At 43.9% G+C, this 18,956-nt stretch overlaps 1 protein-coding gene across 1 annotated transcript in view; it reads left to right on the top strand.

Annotated features, from left to right (window-relative positions):
• ROBO3 (roundabout guidance receptor 3) overlaps positions 1-9,596 on the top strand; it is a 207,191-nt gene extending 197,595 nt beyond the window's left edge. Inside the window, exons 26-28 of the mRNA XM_089652131.1 lie at positions 1,821-1,994; positions 3,410-3,561; positions 8,842-9,596. Of these exons, the coding sequence (XP_089508257.1) occupies positions 1,821-1,994; positions 3,410-3,561; positions 8,842-8,853 (338 nt within the window). The 3' untranslated portion in view covers positions 8,854-9,596. The remainder of the gene's footprint in view (positions 1-1,820; positions 1,995-3,409; positions 3,562-8,841) is intronic.
• Positions 9,597-18,956: the final 9,360 nt, after the last annotated feature.

Genomic DNA, 18,956 nt, shown 5'->3' with positions numbered 1-18,956 from the left:
CGGGCCCAGACATGTACTGGCTTAAGCAGGGGACACGTCTGGCACTGCAGGATCTCAGTCCCTGGCGGCGTAGTGTGTTACTGATGGTAGCCTTTGTTACATTGGTCCCAGCTCTCTGCAGGTCATTCACTAGGTCTCCCCGTGTGGTCCTGGGATTTTTGCTCACTGTTCTTTTGACCCCACGGGGTGAGATCTTGCGTAGAGCCCCAGATCGAGGGAGATTATCAGTGGTCTTGTATGTCTTCCATTTTCTAATTATTGCTCCCACAATTGATTTGTTCCCACCAAGCTGCTTGCCTATTGCAGATTCAGTCTTCCCAGCCTGGTGCAGGTCTACAATTTTGTTTCTGGTGTCCTTCGACAGCTCATTGGTCTTCACCATAGTGGAGTTTGGAGTGTGACTGTTTGAACTTGTTACGAGTATAAAAGACACCTGTCCACAACCTCAAACAGGTGCCATTGATACAGGTAATGAGTGCAGGACAGAGGAGCCTCTTAAAGAAGAAGGTACAGGTCTGTGAGAGCCAGAAATCTTGCTTGTTTGTAGGTGACCAAATACTTATTTTCCACATAATTTGCAAATAAATTCTTTCCAAATCAGCCAATGTGATTGTCTGTCTGGATTTTTTTTTCTCATTTTGTCTCTCATAGTTGAGGTCTACCTATGATGCCAATTACAGGCCTCTCTCATCTTTTTAAGTGGGAGAACTTGCACAATTGGTGGCTGACTAAATACATTTTTGCCCCACTGTACTTCCGGTTCCCATGCCGAGTGGCTGCCCAGTTGCATAGTGAATAGGGTCACTCACTTGGCACAAGAGCCATTCACATAATGCCTTGCATTTTGCATCTCTGATCCACTTTGTACAATCGAGAGTCTTGCGTTCATTGAGAAAATGTAAAGCATTCCGTGACTGGCGCCTGTGCCAAGTGCATGGCCCCCCTGTGTTCACTATGCAGCAGGGCAGCTACTCAGCACTGGACCTGAAAAAAAGCAGTGTTCACTATAGTGACTACAACAGTGATTTTTAAATCTCACAGTGGTCCCATAGGCATGGCACATACATACAGCTGCCAAGCTGGACCAATGTATCTATACAAACAAAATCCATATCTGGGCTTCAGCTTTAAATACATGAGGGTTGTGAATAAGGTTCAGGAGGGCAGGATTTTCAATATGAAGCTAAGAACACGAGGCCATGACAGTATTATTTTACTGAAAGAGTAGTTGATGCTTGGAACAGGAAAAAATGGAACAGACTCAATGGACCACTGTCTTTTTCTGCTATTACTGTTATAGGTTTTAAATGTCAATCTGCATTCCTTTAGCATCACAAATGTCAAACTGGCAGCCCTCCAGCTGTTACCAAACTACAAGTCCCATGGGGCATTACCTTTTGGGAATCATACTTGTAACTGTCAAACCTGCAATGCCCCATGGGACTTGTAGTTTGGCAACAGCGGGAGGGCTGCCAGTTTGACACCCTTCCACTTAGCTGATGAAGACCTGTAGGCTCCATATGCTGATCATGAACCGGTAGTTCCATTTCAGCTGAAGGGCTGCAAATTCACCACTATGATCATAAGAATGAAGAAGTTTACTAAAGCTAGAGCACTCAGAATCTGGTGCAGCTGTGCATAGTAGCCAATCAGCTTCTAGCTTCAGCTTGTTCAATTAAGCTTTGACAATAAAACCTGGAAGCTGATTGGTTTATATGCAGAGCTACTCCAGTTTTAGTAAACCTCACCACCACCAATACCACTGTACTTCATCCATTCTATCCATCCAAGTGCTAAAATAGCTTTTTCCCCCCACACAGATCTCCCACCTCCACCAGAACCCCCTCCTGCCGATCAAGAGCTGTGCTCCCCCCGCATGGAGTGTTCAGCGTCATCGCTGGAGAGAGACACAAGCACTACGTCCTCCATAGAGAGAAGAAGAGTTGCAGGGCAGCAGAGAGGAGCTGCAACGCACCCGCTGCACCACAGAGAAGGTACACCATTGGCCAACATATATAAAATAGAAATATTGATCAGATTTCAGTGCATTCTGTTCATATCAGTTATATATGTGAATATAGCAGAGGAAGAGGATATCCAAAAACACTGCTTACTTCCTCTTCTGTAATCTTATAGATGAAAAACACCAGCTGTCAATTTGCTACCCCTATTGCCTAAAGTGGCATCTTACACAGAGCAGTAGACTACACAATGTATTTACAATATGATCTAGCATGGAGATATCCATACTGTGTGTGATTTTTACCAAAATCTTACAGATATTGTAACTTTGTGTCAACCAATTGCGGCAGGGCCACCAACAGGGGTTTATAGGCTATAATCCCGTACCAGCCCCCATCACATCAGCAGGGGTGCTCAGACCCAGTAGGGTCCGCCAGTGGTTGGCGAGGATGGAAGGTGTGTGCTGAGAAGCACTGCTCTTGGAGGCAGTAAACTGGTGGCTGATTGGTGGAAAGATTAAGACGTGCTGTGGAAAGAGAGGGTGGCAAGAATGGACGTGCCAATAGTGGTGGGACTCACCTGCCTTGTGGGCTGCAGTACCAGGGCTGGCCAGCGGGTGCTCTCAACAACCAGAGGTTCACTTCGGCAATTAGCCATCACCTGGGGCTGATTGCAGGTGGTGTATTTAAGGGATGGCCAGACCTGCAGTCTGTGCCTTGGTGTGTGTTTTTCCATGGGCCCCTGTATCTTGTAACCTGCATTCCTGTTCCTGCCTGACTTGTTGCCGACCCTGCCTGATCCTGACCTCTGCTGACTTCTCCTGTTTGATCCCTGGCTTGTGACCCTGACCATTCTCTGCCTGCTCCTCCTGTACCTACCTGCCCGATAGTTATCGACCCGGCCTGCCTGACTATGTTGTGCTCTATATGTGTATGTACCTGTGTATCTATATCAGTTTAGGTTTGGGTTTGTTTCACCTTGTTGTATGTATTTGTTAGCTTGGGGTTTGGTGCACTGTGTTTATGTTTGTATTGTTAGTCTTAATAAATTGTCTTATTTATACCATATCTGAAGCCTGCGTTTCCCTGTGTCAGTCCACACACTTCTAGTCACACCCGCATCCCTGACAGAGGGGGCCCTTGTTTGGTTAGCAGGTGTCAGGGCAGAGGAAATTGGGCTGCGGGTGTGCATATATAGTTGCACCATAGCAAGCCATTGGTACTATTTTCCATAACAGGAGAAGGATGCCATCGAGTAGCTTGTACTGGGCCCCATGATTTTAATGGCATCCCTGCATCGTGGTCCTTGTGTTGTTGCTACAACCAGCCAATGTTTCACCCACACTAAAGTGCCGATGTCTGGTTGCTGCCAGTCACTGAACATGCCTGCTACTTTCACTGCATCAGAAACATTTCAAATATATTAAACAACCCTCCTCTGTTTTCAGATGAAGAGATCATTCCATACTGTAAACCCAACTTCCTGTCCCGGAGTCAAATGTCCAGCAACTGCTCCACATCGGGAAGCAGCTCATCCCGGGGGTCTGCGGGGTCCCGGGGTCACCCATCTGGAAGGAGCAAAACAGGAGAGCGGAAAGAGGTAGGAGATCATGTGTGAAATGAAAGATTGTTCCCCCAAGATATAAGATATCATTTCTGGAATCAGAGCGTGTTAAAGTTCATATATTCCCCAGAAAAGAGACCAGCGAGCGTATCAGATAACCCAAAAGCTGCACTGACTCACCGCAACCCGACAGAACAGAAAACACAAATTACACTGGCTACCAAACCACCCACACGGTGGAAGATTCAACCACCTTTATACATTCTTCTGGCTTAGCTGATTTTCTGAGATGGCCATAAACAGCCCAAAAATAGCAAAATATAATCCCAAATTTCATCAGGCTCTTCTTCAGGTGAACAGACTTATGAGGCGCATCACCCAGCATGGCCATGATTTGTTTCAGCCAATCACTAACACTCATCCTGAGGTCTGTACAGTCCTGTCTGATATGAGAGCATAATGTCAACATGATGCCTACAATTAAAAACGAAATTTGATGGTCAGATCTTGTCCTGATATCTAACCTTGCATATAAGAACCAAATTCACATATCAAAGCCAAGGATTTGTTTTTTTTTATGTCCATCCAGGATTTAGATTTACACATCACTACCACACAGCATAGCTCTGGCTGACAGGGCAGGAGAGCTGATTTTTCTGCTGCTGTTCAGTAAAACGTACAGGTTTTGTCCCCCCCCCAGTCTCTTATTGTACAATAGAAGGAGAAGCAACAGACTGATGTTGTCATATCTGTCACTCTGCTCTCCCCTCCTATCAGCATGTGCCTTATTAACACTTGAGCACTGCAGCACACCCCCTTGTGCTCTTTCTCTCTTCTCCAGTCTGAGCTCTGATGTATAGAGACTGATACCAAGTCAAACCCCAGGTATTTACACTACTTCTAAATTATACAATTAATGATGTATTAACAAACAGAGTTTATACAGGATTTATATAGCGCCAACAGTTTGCTCAGCACTTTACAATATAAAGGGAGACAATTCAGTTCAATACAAAGAGGGTTAGGAGGGCCCTGCTCCTTGGAGCTTACAGTCTACGAGGGAGGGGTTGGTGGTACAAAAGGTAATAACTGTCGGGGATGAACTGATTGGAGGAATAGAAGATTTTGTTATTAGCTGAGGGCAGGATAGGCTTCCCCGAAGAGATAGGTTTTCCGAGATCGTCTTAAAGTGGGCAGAGTAGGCGATAGTCTGTTAGATTGGGGTAGAGAGTTCCAGAGGATGGGGGAGGCTCTGGAGACGAGCATGGGAGGAGGAGACAAGGGGGCTAGAGAGCTGGAGGTGGTGGGAGGAGCGGAGAGTACAGTTTGGGTGATATTTGGAGATATAATTGGTGATGTAATTGGGGGCAGAGTTATAAATAGCTTCATATGTTATTGTTAATGTTTTGAATTTTATTCATTGGGCAATGGAAAGCCAGTGGAGGGATTGGCAGAGAGGGGTGGCAGATATGGAACGGTTATTAAGGTGGATGAGTCTGGCAGCACCATTCATGATAGACTGAAGAGGGGATAGCCTGCGATTCGGTAGGCCAATGAGGAGGGAGTGACAATAGTCAAGGCGAGAGAGAAGAAGGGAGTGAATAAGTAGTTTCAGAGGTTAAGAACGGGCGTATCTTGGAGATGTTGCGGAGGTGAAGTCTACAAGATTTGGACAGCGATTGGTTTGGAGCTGAAAGGACAGATGGGAGTCTAGGATTACACCTAGTACCCTGGCATGAGGGGAGGGTATGTAGAGTTGGTAATATACTTAAATCCATATTTACAGTTTTCGGTGTGAACCTTTCCATCTCCGCTGAGCGGACTCTCATACCAGAATAGAAGTGATTCAACATTCTCTCCATTCTGGAGTTCTGCCATTTCTCAAAACATTTTCAAAGTAAAAATAAAGAAATATAGCTAAATAAACAAGTATCAACTCTGTGCGGACTTAGCCTGACAGTTGACCCCTGACCCCAGCAGCGGGCGAGGTCAGTTTCACGGTCTTCTCTTGGGAATCGCGGGGTCTACAGTTTTAAGTTACGTTTCTGCTCATTGTTACATTGTACGATGTGATGAGTAGTCCTGAATGACTCCGTGCTGGCTCTCTACATGGAATATGGAAAGAGTTTCAGCAGCTCCAGGTCTTGGTGCTGATTGATAACATTAATGTATTGTGGAGTTTTCAGCACCCGGATATTATTATGCTTTAATGGCATCGTGCGCAGGCTGGTCATTAGGGAAGATTCACGGATTCTGGGCGAGTTTCCCATCTGGAATTTGGTTTTATAATTTGTAACAGGAAAAATCCCTCTACAGGGGTTGGGCAGAGATCATTCACATTACTTGGGTAATTTGCCATTTTTAGGTTTACAGCATTACATACTGCAGTATAAAATCTGGAAGAAAAGAATATGTGTCACGTAAAGTATCTAATCACATTACATTATTGCAAATTAGTAGCACAGTAAAAGATCTTTAAGGCCTTGAAAATCGGCAGGTGGGTCATGTTTTTACCACTTGCCAACTGCCTATTTCAGAGGATGCTCAGTCTCAAAGCCAACTTTGTGGTGTTCTTATGATTGGACAGATGAGGACAAGCTTCTAACAAAGGCATTTTCCTTTTGAATGCTAAAAGTGGATGTATATGAATCATATATTTATGCTGATATTGCATTATTGTTTACATAATTTTGGTGGGTTTAGGACACCAGAGGTCAGGGGAACCTTTGCCACTATTTTCTGATTGATATTCTTCTTATAGGTTCTTTCATATGCTTGATAAAATCATCCTCCATGGCCTCAAAACGCAGCACCTGTACCTTTTGTGATGTGATATAAATAAGTGGTTGGACTATTGATTTTGGATTTATGGTGTGCTGGCGCCATATATTTCTTTTTTTTTACATGTCACATAAAAATTTGTAATGACCCCTGCTGAGAATCTATTCTGCCCAGAAATGTGCAGATCTGTAATCTAGCTCCATACATCGTAGACTTGGACAGGTCCTGTTCTTTGACAGGCGCTGAGCGTGTAACTAAATTCCCTTGGCCATTCTTAGACCTCCTTTGTAGCGGAGAAGTAGCACTCAATAGCAGATCCGGTTTCTCCAGCTCGCTGCAGGACATTGTCTCTCTGATCAGGTTTCTCACAAGAAAATTCCCCCTTTTTCATCTTCATTAAAATCTCTGCAAATGAACTTCAAAAGCTGTGGAGAGTACGAGTCATCCGCCAGCATAGAGGGTTGAAGGATCCTGAATTTCAGAAACTCGATCCCATGAAAACTGAACCTTCTTTTCTCTCTCTTTCCCAGGAGAAAGATAGTCTTTTGTGCCGGTTGCTGAAGGTGACGGGCCCCTGATGGATTTATCTACGTCTTGCTCTATATCTGCCTTATTATTTACCTTCGTAGGGCAAAAATGCTCATCCCAGAGAATTTCTCCCCAAAGAACCTCCAAAAATGCTGGTCTTACCCTGCGGCAATGATTAAGATTGTGCACTCAATACACCATATAGGAAACATCAATCCTTAAAAACCAGATACTATAAAGGGAGAACTGGGAGATCATCAACTTTCATAACAATAGTCATGTAATAGGTTGCATTGTTCTCATAAGGCTTATGGAGCACTTATTGCGCCCCTTTAAAGTGTTTTTGTAAGTCTTGAAGGCCACAGCCTGTCCAGAATTTGTCTTTTGGGGGATTTAAAATCTGAAGAAACTACATGCAATGGAAAAAAAGCCTCACAAGGTGCAGAAAACACAGCAATCAGATTTTAGAATGATGATAATGGAGACTGTTAGTTATGCACTTGTGCTATTAATGTAGCCAACATTTTTTTCACTTTTGGATAATGCAAGAAATGTAAAAACCACATCATGTTTAATTGGCATCTATGTCGCCCTGGTGATCACTATCTCCAGTACAGAAAGTAATGGAAAAAAAGAATAGGAATAGAGGGGGCATCTTCCAAAGCGGACATAGTCCAGTGACTGTCTAAGAGGGAATCTCCTTTCACTTTCAAGAGATTTCTTCCAACTAAATGTTTTTTAGGACAGGAAGTGAGGGAAAATCTCGGCAACAAGACACAAAAAGGCTGAGGAGTTACAAAGTCTAGTGAGAGCACCACACAAAGGTTCCAGAAGTTCAAAACCTTTTATTATTATGACAATAAAACAGCCAACATGTCTCAGGGGCCCAAAGATCACCCCCTTTGTCAGGGTTCAGGTGGTGTTAGTAGTAGGACTCAGAAATCATCAGCAATAATTATTATGAAGAAGTTTAGAAATGCCCAGGATTGGTGAATGAGCATTTTGCTGAGCCTGCGAATTTCTAATCATCTACACCAGTGGTGGGCAACCTTTTTTTTCAACTGAGCCAAATCTCGCCAAAACCACGATTGAAATTTATTTTGAGAGCCACATTTTTAAAACTGAAAATACATAGGATGGTACACTGTTTTTAGTTTCAATAAGTTTTTATAGTAATTCATCCCCCATACAGTAATTCATCCCCCATATAGTAATTCATCCCCCATATTAATTCATCCCTCATATAGTAGTAGTAAGTAGCAAGCCAAGTCCCCCCTGTGTCAATTCACTTACCTTTGCTCCGCGCGTTCCTCTCGCCGTGTTCCCGCGCCGTTCTGGTCTTCAGGGCGGACTGTGAGAGGAGCCTAGCTCCTCTCACGTTCGTCACGCTGCCCCGCCTACACACATCCTGACAGCCAATCACTGGCTATCAGGATGTGAGTGGCAGCGAGACTGGCCAATCATTGCATTTGAGCGCGCTGCCCTGGCTGTTTTTTTTTTTGGATCACGCTGCAGAGTCCCTGCCGCCCGAGAGGAGGGAGGGGAGCCGGACGCCCGGCACACAAGAGCCGCATGTGGCTCGCGAGCCGCGGCTTGCCGACCACTTATCTACACAATAAAATTATTATTCCAGGTGATTTCCTATTACTTACAACACTTGAGCCTTAAAGGAAGGAAGAGCCAACATGTTTCAAGGGCTCCATGTTTTCAAGTTATAAACAAATGCAAATATTAACAGATTTTGAAACCCTGGACCCTTTGATTGGCGCTGTCATTAGACTTCGTACACATCAATCCTCAACTCTGGGTCCCCTAAGTAAGACACCCCATTTTTGTAGAGGACATCCATTAAACCTGGTTGGAGTCCAATTGATCTACCGCAAAGTTGAATCCAGCTCCCTATTTTCTCTTGTTTTAGCAAGGTTTCGGTTTGGACACACAAAAATTTTGAGACAATGCTCTAATATATAATTACTAACATGTCTTTGTTTTTTGTGTTCCCTCCAGGAGAAAAGATGAAGAGTGAGAACGGGACAAGTTCTTCTCCCCCCAGATTTCCTACAAAGGACAGAGTTCTTCAAAAGACACTTTAAAACTTTTCCAGTATTTTCCACTCGACTTATTTATGAAAGTTTTCTGGACCTTTGTTTTTTTTTTTAATGTTACGTGTAAATAATGTTGCCCGTCTCTTTGAACGTGGCCTTTCTAGAGATTGGGAAATCTGGACTATATTTATAAAGTTAAAAAATTGTACATTAATTTTTTTTTTTTTTTGCTGTTTTGAACGTGCCAAGTTTTCTAGCAAGTATGACGTTTGCACTGTGGGTTGTACAGAACGAAGTGAACAAGAAGAAAAAAAATTTAGAAAAAAAAAGAAAAAAAAAGCACAAGGCTTCGCTGCATGCGGTCCCCTCATAGACTGAGCGCTGGAGACAGCCAGCGATGTATGTACGCGGAATGCAAAAGACAGGGACATAATGGCGGAGGCAGAGAACTCGGTCTGGTACAGGTTCATGTGCGCACATAGCTTTTCAGCTTTCTTCAGGACTGGTCAGAAAAGGAGCTTCAATTCCTAAATACGTCACACAACAAGCTGGACAGTGGTACATGGGAGGAGCCTGTTATGGGTGGGGGAGGGGCTAAATCAGTGCAACACCTCAGTCTTTCACAAGTGACAGCTGTTCAAGCAGCATCATGTGACTGCACTTGTGACAGACCTGAAACTAATTTTGTATGCTACAAATAAAGATTTTTGCTAAACAGTCTGACACACCGTGTGTATATGTTGGAATGTGAAAATGTAAAAAATTGTTACCGGAACTTAAAGTGCATGTAAAAGCCACTTTTTTCTTTTACTACCCATGTTCCACCAGTGAGACTTCCTTTCTCAGAGACACAACAAGAAGCAAATTCCCCTCTTAACGGTTTGCTCCAGAACAGGCATCCCAATTGGAAGAATTTCCCTCAGCTCTTGTTCTGGATGCAATAGAAAACATTTATAGCCCTTCCATCAATGACCACCAGTGTAATGGGGACCATTCCTCCAAATACTATAATGGGGGCTCTTCTAAAAACCATCGATGGATTGGGGACCCTTCAAAACTGACCACCAATTTATTTCACTTACCCCCATTGTAGGAGAATTTTTTTTTTTCTTTTAAATATTGTTTCATTTAATTATTATTACTCAAAATTATTTTGTGCTATAGAGTAGCCCTGGGATTTTAAGCACACCATATTCCTTATTCTTCTATCGGCAGGCTAGTGTTCATGCACCCTGAGCTGTAGATATAATTAAACAGAATATCCCTGACACCTGAAAGTTATTTAAAGGGTTCTTCTTTGGGAAAAAGGTTGAGAATTTCAGCTCTAAAGGCTTTAATATCTGCCATAAAAAATGTAATCCACATGAAATTACACTTAAGAGGTAAATTAAGCCTGATACCCTCTCAACCCAATGTATTTTTCCATTATCCAAATCGTGATGGAAAAACTGCCATCCCTTGAAGCCTTCCTACGAGCAACACAGATTGTTATTCAATGGATGCTAGATATCAGAGGTTGGAAATAATTCCATAGAATGAGTTTGTATATCAAGAAACTGACATGAGAATTTCAGAGCAAACTAAGCAAGCCTGCTTTCTGTATTATGGAAAAGGACCATGTAAATTCAATCGCTGACATCTCATGGTAATATCATTTGAAAAGTAATTTTTAAATCTCCAGTTTTTAGTAAAATAGTCCCTTGTAATCCAGCCTTGAAGATTCTTGTTCAGGCAATTTCTGTCTATATGGTGATGAACGCTTTGTCTCTCAACTATAGTCTTGCATGATCACAAGGGCTTCCAATGGAGACTACAAGTGACTGTTTCAGCACACATTACACAGACATGGTCCACTGTTGTCCAAACCAGATAACCCTCCCTGAGAAATGTCATCACAGGAGTGCATGTAGACTGGAAGTTGCTGCAGGAGATCAGAAGTACTGACATGCAACATAGGATGACAAAAGGTAAAAGGTTTTTTTCATTAGGACAAATGTCAATCATTTTTTCGATACACAGAATAAACTAAAGATCCATTTAGGGTTTACATCTACTTTAACACTTTTGATACTTTTCCTACACTAATGGCATTCAAACCCCTACTGAAAGACAGAATGGGAGTATTTTCAGGGCTCTAACTGCTTTCATTTTTCAGACGAGTGGTCCAAAAACTAGAGCATGTGCTCTCTAAAGATGGACGCCAAGACATTCTAGAGGTGCTACTAGGATTAGCCAAGAGGATGACGGCATCAGAAAGACCCAGCAGTTATATTGTTATACAATGATGGACTGCCTGAGGAAAAGCAGATAAATCAAACCACCAGTAGAATCCGCTTAGCCAAAAGACCCGATTGAGGAAAATTATCTCAATCTTCTTATGGGGGTCATGAAGAAAAGTCCCACCACAAGTAAAATTGGCCACATATGACCAGGGGGTTTCTGTGGCTTCTCTAAACCAAAACTGCCCAACACCCAGAAAGGCACAGAGGGGGGGGGGGGGGGTTACTTCTGAGTGTCTGCCACAATACATTTCTGAGTAACCAGATTAAAAACAAAGAAGAAAACGGTTGAAGCTGGACTCCAGGCGCAAATACTTTCAAATATATTCCTCACTAGCCACAAAATATAATTCCATTTTGTGCACACTAAATTCATTTCCAAATCCAGAAATTACTTTTTGAAGGTAGCAGTGATATTATTGTGCCATATATAGCCTGTGCAAAGAGCAGAGCTGTGGGAGGGACCTTAGCAGGCTCCATCAACTGCAGGCTGCCTGCAGAAAACTACAGGAGGGGGCGGAGACAAGACCAGTCCCCCTGCACGAGGAGAGGGAGCAGCAGTGACCAGTCTGTATTACAGGAAGCTCCTGCACACACTGGATCACTGCACAGATCTGGAAAAAATACACAAAGCACACCAAGATTCAAGGAAGACTACACATGAACAATGTATTTAGACAGTATTTGCTCATCTCAGTTCCACTTTTAATTTACCAGCTGCCTTTTGTAGTTTGCAGGTTTCAATTTGATTGGTCCATTTCAAACACTTTGATAAAAGAGGCCCAAAATGTTTTTTCATGACAATAAAATGAAAGTACCAACGCTGAACACTGAAAAATGCAGAAATGTCAAACTATTGGCTATATATATCATTTTAGATGAAGACAGGAGACTTTTTTTAATTTGCAGAGCTATTCATCCTGTTTAACTGCATGCCCATGCAGCACAACCTCCTTAGGAGTTACTGAAGTTTTTGGTCCCCCTCTAGTCCTGCACAGTCAGTCAGCAGGCATTTCCACAGCAACTTGCATCCAGAATCAGTCCTTGAGCTTGTTCTTTGATATTGTGTTAGGATATCAACTTGGATTGGGAAAGGGGTATATATGGGATGCCCATTGGAACGGATGAACTGAGGACAACTTTTTGGAACTATTTACAAGTCTATTGCAACACAGTCTCTATTGGAGAGCTAGCCAGTGTACCTCTCCAGACCCCAAATTTTCCTTGATCTGGCTGCCTGAAGGAAATCCCTGGACAGGGGATCCAGTTCTGCCAGTTTAAAAGAGACAGTCCCAGCAGGTTTGCTAATCTGGTTCCCCACCACAGTGTGGCTTCCCCTATCTGGCCCAGGGGGTGTACATTTAGTGACTTGTCCCTTTCCTGTGCGGCTATTGATTCAGTGGCTGATACCAGCCTTTCAAGCTGGGCCACTCCTCTGCTGCTTAGGTGGTCCTCTCCCAGGGGGCTGGTGAGGGTGCAAGCTTTCCTTCTGTCCAGCTCTTCCACCTGTAGGTGAGCCCCTCTTCCATCTGGGCCTCCTCCTAGGCTCCTGCACTTCAGCCTACTTCTCCATATTCCACCCCAGCTCTCCTGCTGCTGAGCAGGCTATCTCACTTTTAAGGGTTGTCCTGGCCGCTTGCCAAGCCTCCTGTTGGGGATTGGCCAGGATCCCTTAATGAGTAGAAGCCAGCCACTCATTAGATCCACCCACTGCTTCTAGACCTTTCTCAAAAGTTCTAGAGCAGGGGGAAATTCCAGAGGGGCTGGCCTGAGGAGCCTCTCAGCTCTGACCCACATTTAACCTCCTCCTGACTTTTGTACCTGGTCTTCTGCTCAGCCTAACAATTGAAGCTAGAGCTCCCCCTAGCTAACTAGGAGGGTGTTACACACATTTGTTCTGTGCTAATGGGGGCAAAATAGAATGTTATTAGGCTAATTTCATTCCAGGTCATGTTAAAGGCCAAGTCCACCTTTTACAATAATTAAATAAATGCATGCACTTAAATTAGATGAAGCTAATTATCCAGTTTGTTATCTGAACACGGTTACATCCAGATGTGGAGTTTGGCCACATTTGAACACCGCAACTAGCTGCCTGTCTGAATGAGCCCTTATACCGATAAAGATGGTTTCATGTTCGCACTACAGAAATGACTTCAAACAGAACTACATCCTCCTCTCCAGAGATGCAATGTCTGTAAGACATCTTAATCTGGTCTTTTTCTGGCTTTGGCATCTTCACCCATCTTCATTGGTCAGACAGGGAGGACATAATTGCTGTCCATGTGCATAGGAGTAAATTCATCCCAGGATCGAGCATGGGCAGCTCACATTATAAAAACATTTGCGAGCAGAACGGTGTGAAGGTTCTATGGCAGGAAAAGGCATGGGCGGCTATGTATAAAATAAAATTGCTGTGCAAATGTCTCAAGCATTTGTACAATTGCGATTAATTCCTTTAATTTGCCTAATATGATTTGCTAGGATTGTCAGCACCATCTGTGACGGGCGCGGCGTCAGACCCCAGACCTTCTCATCAAACTCGTGACCGAAGGACTAGCCAATCTAAAACCGTGATGTCACGTGCGTAACAATGCCACGCCCAGCTGTACCCTGCACAAAAGATTTTCCAGCTAATGGACTACAAAATGTGTACCTGCAGTGTGGACGCGATTGTTACTGGGTCAGGTTAATTACGCAATTAACCCTTCACACTGCCAGCACCTCCTTTTTGTACAGAGAAAGAGGAAAGTCGGCAATATTACTAGGATGATTGGTTAATCGTCGGTATCCCGCTATCTCCACAGACAGGTTATACAGAGTTTTGAACACTTATAGTAGTGCTCTTCAGCGTCAGGGATTCATAAGTCACATTAAAGAGCTATAGAAACAGTTCAACACTTTCAGAAAGTAAGATTTATTACTAAAAGGTCAAAAGGGTGCAGTAGAAATATTTACAGAAAAAAAAGATGTAACATATATATATTTATATTACACAGAGCAGAACAGCACAGCAAACAGATAACAGAAGTTTAGGTAAATAAGTACTTGCCAAATAAATGCCTGGGGTTAAGCAGTTTCAAAACTGATGAGCTAAAAAGGGATTTCTGGTCTCGCACTCAGTTTCGTTGTTACAGCGCGATTCTCCTTTGCTCTTTGTCTGCTAGATGTTAAAACGCAGAAGGTCCTCTGACTACACACAAAGCATAACAGCTTCTTTTTCTACTCAAAATCAATGGGGCGTCTCTTACAACAGAACCCAGTTGCCTTATTTGGCAAAGAATTGTTAGGCAGGGGGCTCAGCATCATACACTGATTGCATTCCTGAGGGAGGGGAAAATGGGGGGATAACACAGCAATGGGCAAACTACGGCCCGGCGGACCTTTTAATCCGGCCCGCGGAGCTAGGCTCCTCTCACAGTCCGCCCTGAAGACCGGTGTAGCATGAAAATCTGTCTCCTATGAGGATCTGTCCCCCTCGACGTATCTGCGCATGTGCCGGAGATCGCCGATCGGCTGCTAATGCCTGAAACTGGCACATGCGCAGATACGTCGAGGGGGACAGATCCTCATAGGAGACAGATTTTCATGCTACACCGGAACGGCGCGGGAACACGGCGAGGGGAACGCGCGGAGCAAAGGTAAGTGAATTGACACAGGGGGGACTTGGGGACTTAATATGGGGAATGAATTACTATAGGGGGGATGAATTACTATAGGGGGGATGAATTACTATATGGGGGGTGAATTACTATGCTTACTATGGGGGAATATTACTATACTTACTATGGATGACACATACACATCATTCATCTACTCTTGGTCCGGCCCCCGGGTCCAATATATGAACCCATTGCGGCCCTCAAGTCAAAAAGTTTGCCCACCCCTGGGATAACATGAAGACTTAACACAGTGAGAGCCATCCCTGGCTCTTGTATGCACGATTGTGACACCATCTAGTGGCCATAATGCAGTATTTTCTGCAATGAAGTATTTCAGGAAAATACTGCACAATGGCCACTGGATGGAGCTGACCATCATAGGAAATACTCATATTGGAGGAACTATGGTATTAGTCCTAATACTCGAGACAGCTTTTTTTTTTTTACTAGGCACCACAGTGCATCTCTTCTGTCCTAAAAAAAAAAAAATGTGCAAAATTTCATTCAGTGGGTTAAAGGTCCACTTTAAGCTTGCAGAGAATGTCGGGAATGTCATAGAAGGAATTAGAAGTCTATGACCTCCAACTGGAAAGTTAGCTTTGCTATTGGTACCGGGGCTGTTGCCTGGTTCAGGCATGCGTCTTTGCCATTTTGGCCAAGTTCACCAACTCCTGAATTGGTTGTTCACCTTCATTTGTCGTGCCAAGGTAACATTACAGTTGGGCCTGTCTTCTGCATAGCCGCATGTCTCATCTCCTGCAACCCTCCAAAAACTGCACCTCTTCCGAACTTTGAGCCTGGAGAACCTATCCTGGTTTCCAGTTGCCTCTCCCTAATGTGGCAGGATGCTACAAGATTTTCTACCTGATGATCCTGCCAGTAACAACACTTTCCATTGCCGGCTGACAACACTAAGACACTGCCTCCCAATTAGCATCAGCGTTGTCAGTTTGCTATGCATGCATGAAAACCTGACAGGGGTTCTAATCCCTCTCCACTTTATCCAAAACTAGAAAAAACACTTTTGCCTTTAGTTATACTTTGACTCATTCACAATTGAGCGATTTTTTGTGCATTTCCAGAGGCTTTACAGCACTTGGCAGTAAGATTTCGGTTTTATTCTCGGGGGCTCATGACATTTCAGCAATGTGCTGTCACTTGGTGCGCCAAGCACAGGCACATCTTTGTGGCAGAATTGCAGGTTTTTTGCCCTATGGACTTCAATGGGAATGCCTGAAAAACGTAAGTAAGGGCTCATTCACACTAGCTTTGCACACTGAAGATCTGTGTTTGGATCGCTCTTTAGAGAGCAATTGACAGGCACTGTATCACCTTCTCACTGCCTGCTTTAATCCCTAGAACACAGCGGTTGTGGGGTGCTTGCAGAATAGCTCCATTCTTTTGAACGAAACTTGTTCAGCATGTGTAAGCAGCAGCGGGTAGAAGCCCTGCCACAGCATGTGTACACCCCTGGGTTGCTGCCTATACAGTAAAGAGGATAGTGGCTGGAGGTGATAAAAGGATGGCTCAACAGTGTTTTACCGCCCCCAACTGTTAATATGAACTAGCCCCAACATTCGTTTCTTGTGCATTTTCACACCTAACAGCTGTCTCCTCCTTCTAGTAACCTGCACTTCACTGGCCTAAACAAAATTGCTTACAACTAAAAAATGTGGGGAAAATGCATGAAAAAAGTGTTTCAAACCAGCTTAGATGCACAAAAGTCTGAGCCTAGCCTTAATGTTATATTTTTTTTAAATTGTAAATTTTCAGAGCCCCACAGATGTCCCGGGGAGGACTCACATTTTTGAGGCTGGTCATGCGTAAACAGACCGATTGGTCAGGAACGATTGGCGCTTTCTGTGGGGCCCAGAAATTCCCAAACCTCCATTATGGCGTGTCTCAGGCTCCTCGCACAGCTGGATAATGTCGGCATTAGGCCGTGTTTGACACTATCAGTGACAGATCATCTGTGTGCGTATACAGAGCCCACTGCAGGGCAAACCGTGACTGACAGCGCCAAATCTCCCAGAATCCTCTGTGCCCGGGGTCAGGGTCGGATCCATTGCTACAGGCTGTTTATAGAACAATAGAATATTCTCATGATCAATGACTGTACGGCTGACTTTGATCTCCCAGCACCTGCGCCTCTGAGCCAAACACATGAGCCACTAATAATGGGAAAGTATTTCCCCATCCGGAGACTCTGGACAGCGCCAGCCAACTCCAAATACTTCAATGACTCTAATAGAGGAGTTCGGTTATGTGGTCAGAGAGGGTGCAGACAGAATGCACAGAAATCCAATCACTAAAGGGGAACTCTAGCAAATTTTTTTTTTTTTTTTTTTTTTTTTTTTTAAGTATAAAGGAAGGATTGGGATCCTTGTCACGTTATTGTTTCCCATCACTACCTGTCCCAATGACATAATAGAAAGTGAGGGAAACCACAACAGGGGCTCAGCAGAAGCCAGGTTTTAACCCTTCCCTGCTCTATCCAAATCTACATTTTAAACATTTTGCAGTTAAAATAATAACTTTTTTTCACAATATTTTTGGGCATTAGTTACATAGAAAAGTGGCAGCCGAAAGAAGACCCATTGGTCCATCGAGTACCTACTGTAGGTTCACTGACTGCCTCTACTGGAAGTCTATTCCAAGCATCAAATACTCTTTTGGTAAAATAATACTTTCTAGAATGAATGGTGAACTTTCCTCCTGCTAGTCTGAGGTCATGTCCCTGTGTTCCTCCTGCGAGTCTGAGGTCATGGCCCTGTGTTCCTCCTGATAGTCTGTGTTCATGTCCCCGTGTTCTTGATCAGAGCTTCACAATGAAAATTCTGCCCTCCTAATCCTTTTTTCACCCCTTTAGGGCCCATTCGCACCATGGTGTTGTGGTAATGCACGTCACCACATGTTTTACTGCATCATACTTTACATCCATTGGTGGGATTCATTTAAATGGCACCCAAAAACACCTCGCCGAACTTACGGATGTGTCTTGTGTTACGCAGCAACACGCTACCATGCATGCATCATATTTTGGCAGCTCATGTTTTTGCCCTGCAACACAAATCCATTCCAAGATACAATGGGAAAGCAATGAGACTGAACTGCACAATGTACAGAAGAAGCTGCACCCCAGAACCAGCATTACTCGTCTCAATACACACTGGAAGATTTCCTACAAATCTGTCATGTTCTGAACACCCCACAATCACTATATATTTGAAGTAGCCCAGACCTCCTAACTTTCTGAGATGGGAAAGAGGGGCATCTTTAAATGGCAACAAATGTAGACAAAATATATTTTCCTCCATACATTCCCTGATAAACAGATGGTGGGGGTGGCGGGTTATATGAATTCCAAGGATGGATGGATGGATTGATGGGGGAGGGGGTAGTAAGAAGTGAGGGGTGATGCAGAGCAGACACACTATATGGGGGCGCTCCGGTGACATCACAGAAAATAATGACTTTTAGCAGCATATAGGCAGCCACCATGATCCAGGGATACACCTGGGGGGTCTGACAGAGACCCATCATTGGGAAAACACAACAGGAATGCAGCAAACTGCTGAGGAATGAAATATCTTTCTTCTGACCTTTATCAGGAATATCAGGACATGAGTCATAAACACACACAATCCCGTACCGCCATACGGTATGCAATATGACATCACTGCGGGTAACGGGACACACAGCGTCAGATAACCAAAAGATTACAGTTTGTTTCATGGGTTCTGTATAAGAGAACTAGACAAGACTTCTCAGAGGAGGAGATAGTGACCGATGTGCTCAACAAAATACAGTACCCCCCCCCCCAAGTATTCATGGTTTTTTTATACTCCCCACCCAACTGTCCCTGTTCTGGCCCCCTCCTCCCCTCCAAGTGTCGGGGTGCCACTGTTTTTTTTTTTGTCCCACCCAATGTCAGGGTATCAATGTTTGGTTTCTCCTCCAGTGTCAGGGTGTCACTGTTCTGGGGTTTTAACCTCCCCATGTGTCCAGGTGTCAAGGTTATGGGGTCTTTTCCCAAGTGTCTCTATTCTTGTGGTAATCCAAGGGTCACAATTTCACTGTTCCAGGGTTTACCCCAATGTCAGGGTGTCACAATTATAAGGTCCCCCATCATAGGT

This window comes from Staurois parvus, unplaced genomic scaffold, assembly GCF_062004578.1.
Source record: "Staurois parvus isolate SC_StPar_1 unplaced genomic scaffold, SC_StPar_1.0 ptg000671l, whole genome shotgun sequence".
Taxonomy (NCBI): domain Eukaryota; kingdom Metazoa; phylum Chordata; class Amphibia; order Anura; family Ranidae; genus Staurois; species Staurois parvus.
Note: the sequence above shows the minus strand (reverse complement) of the source record. Positions and strands in the feature narration are given on the sequence as shown.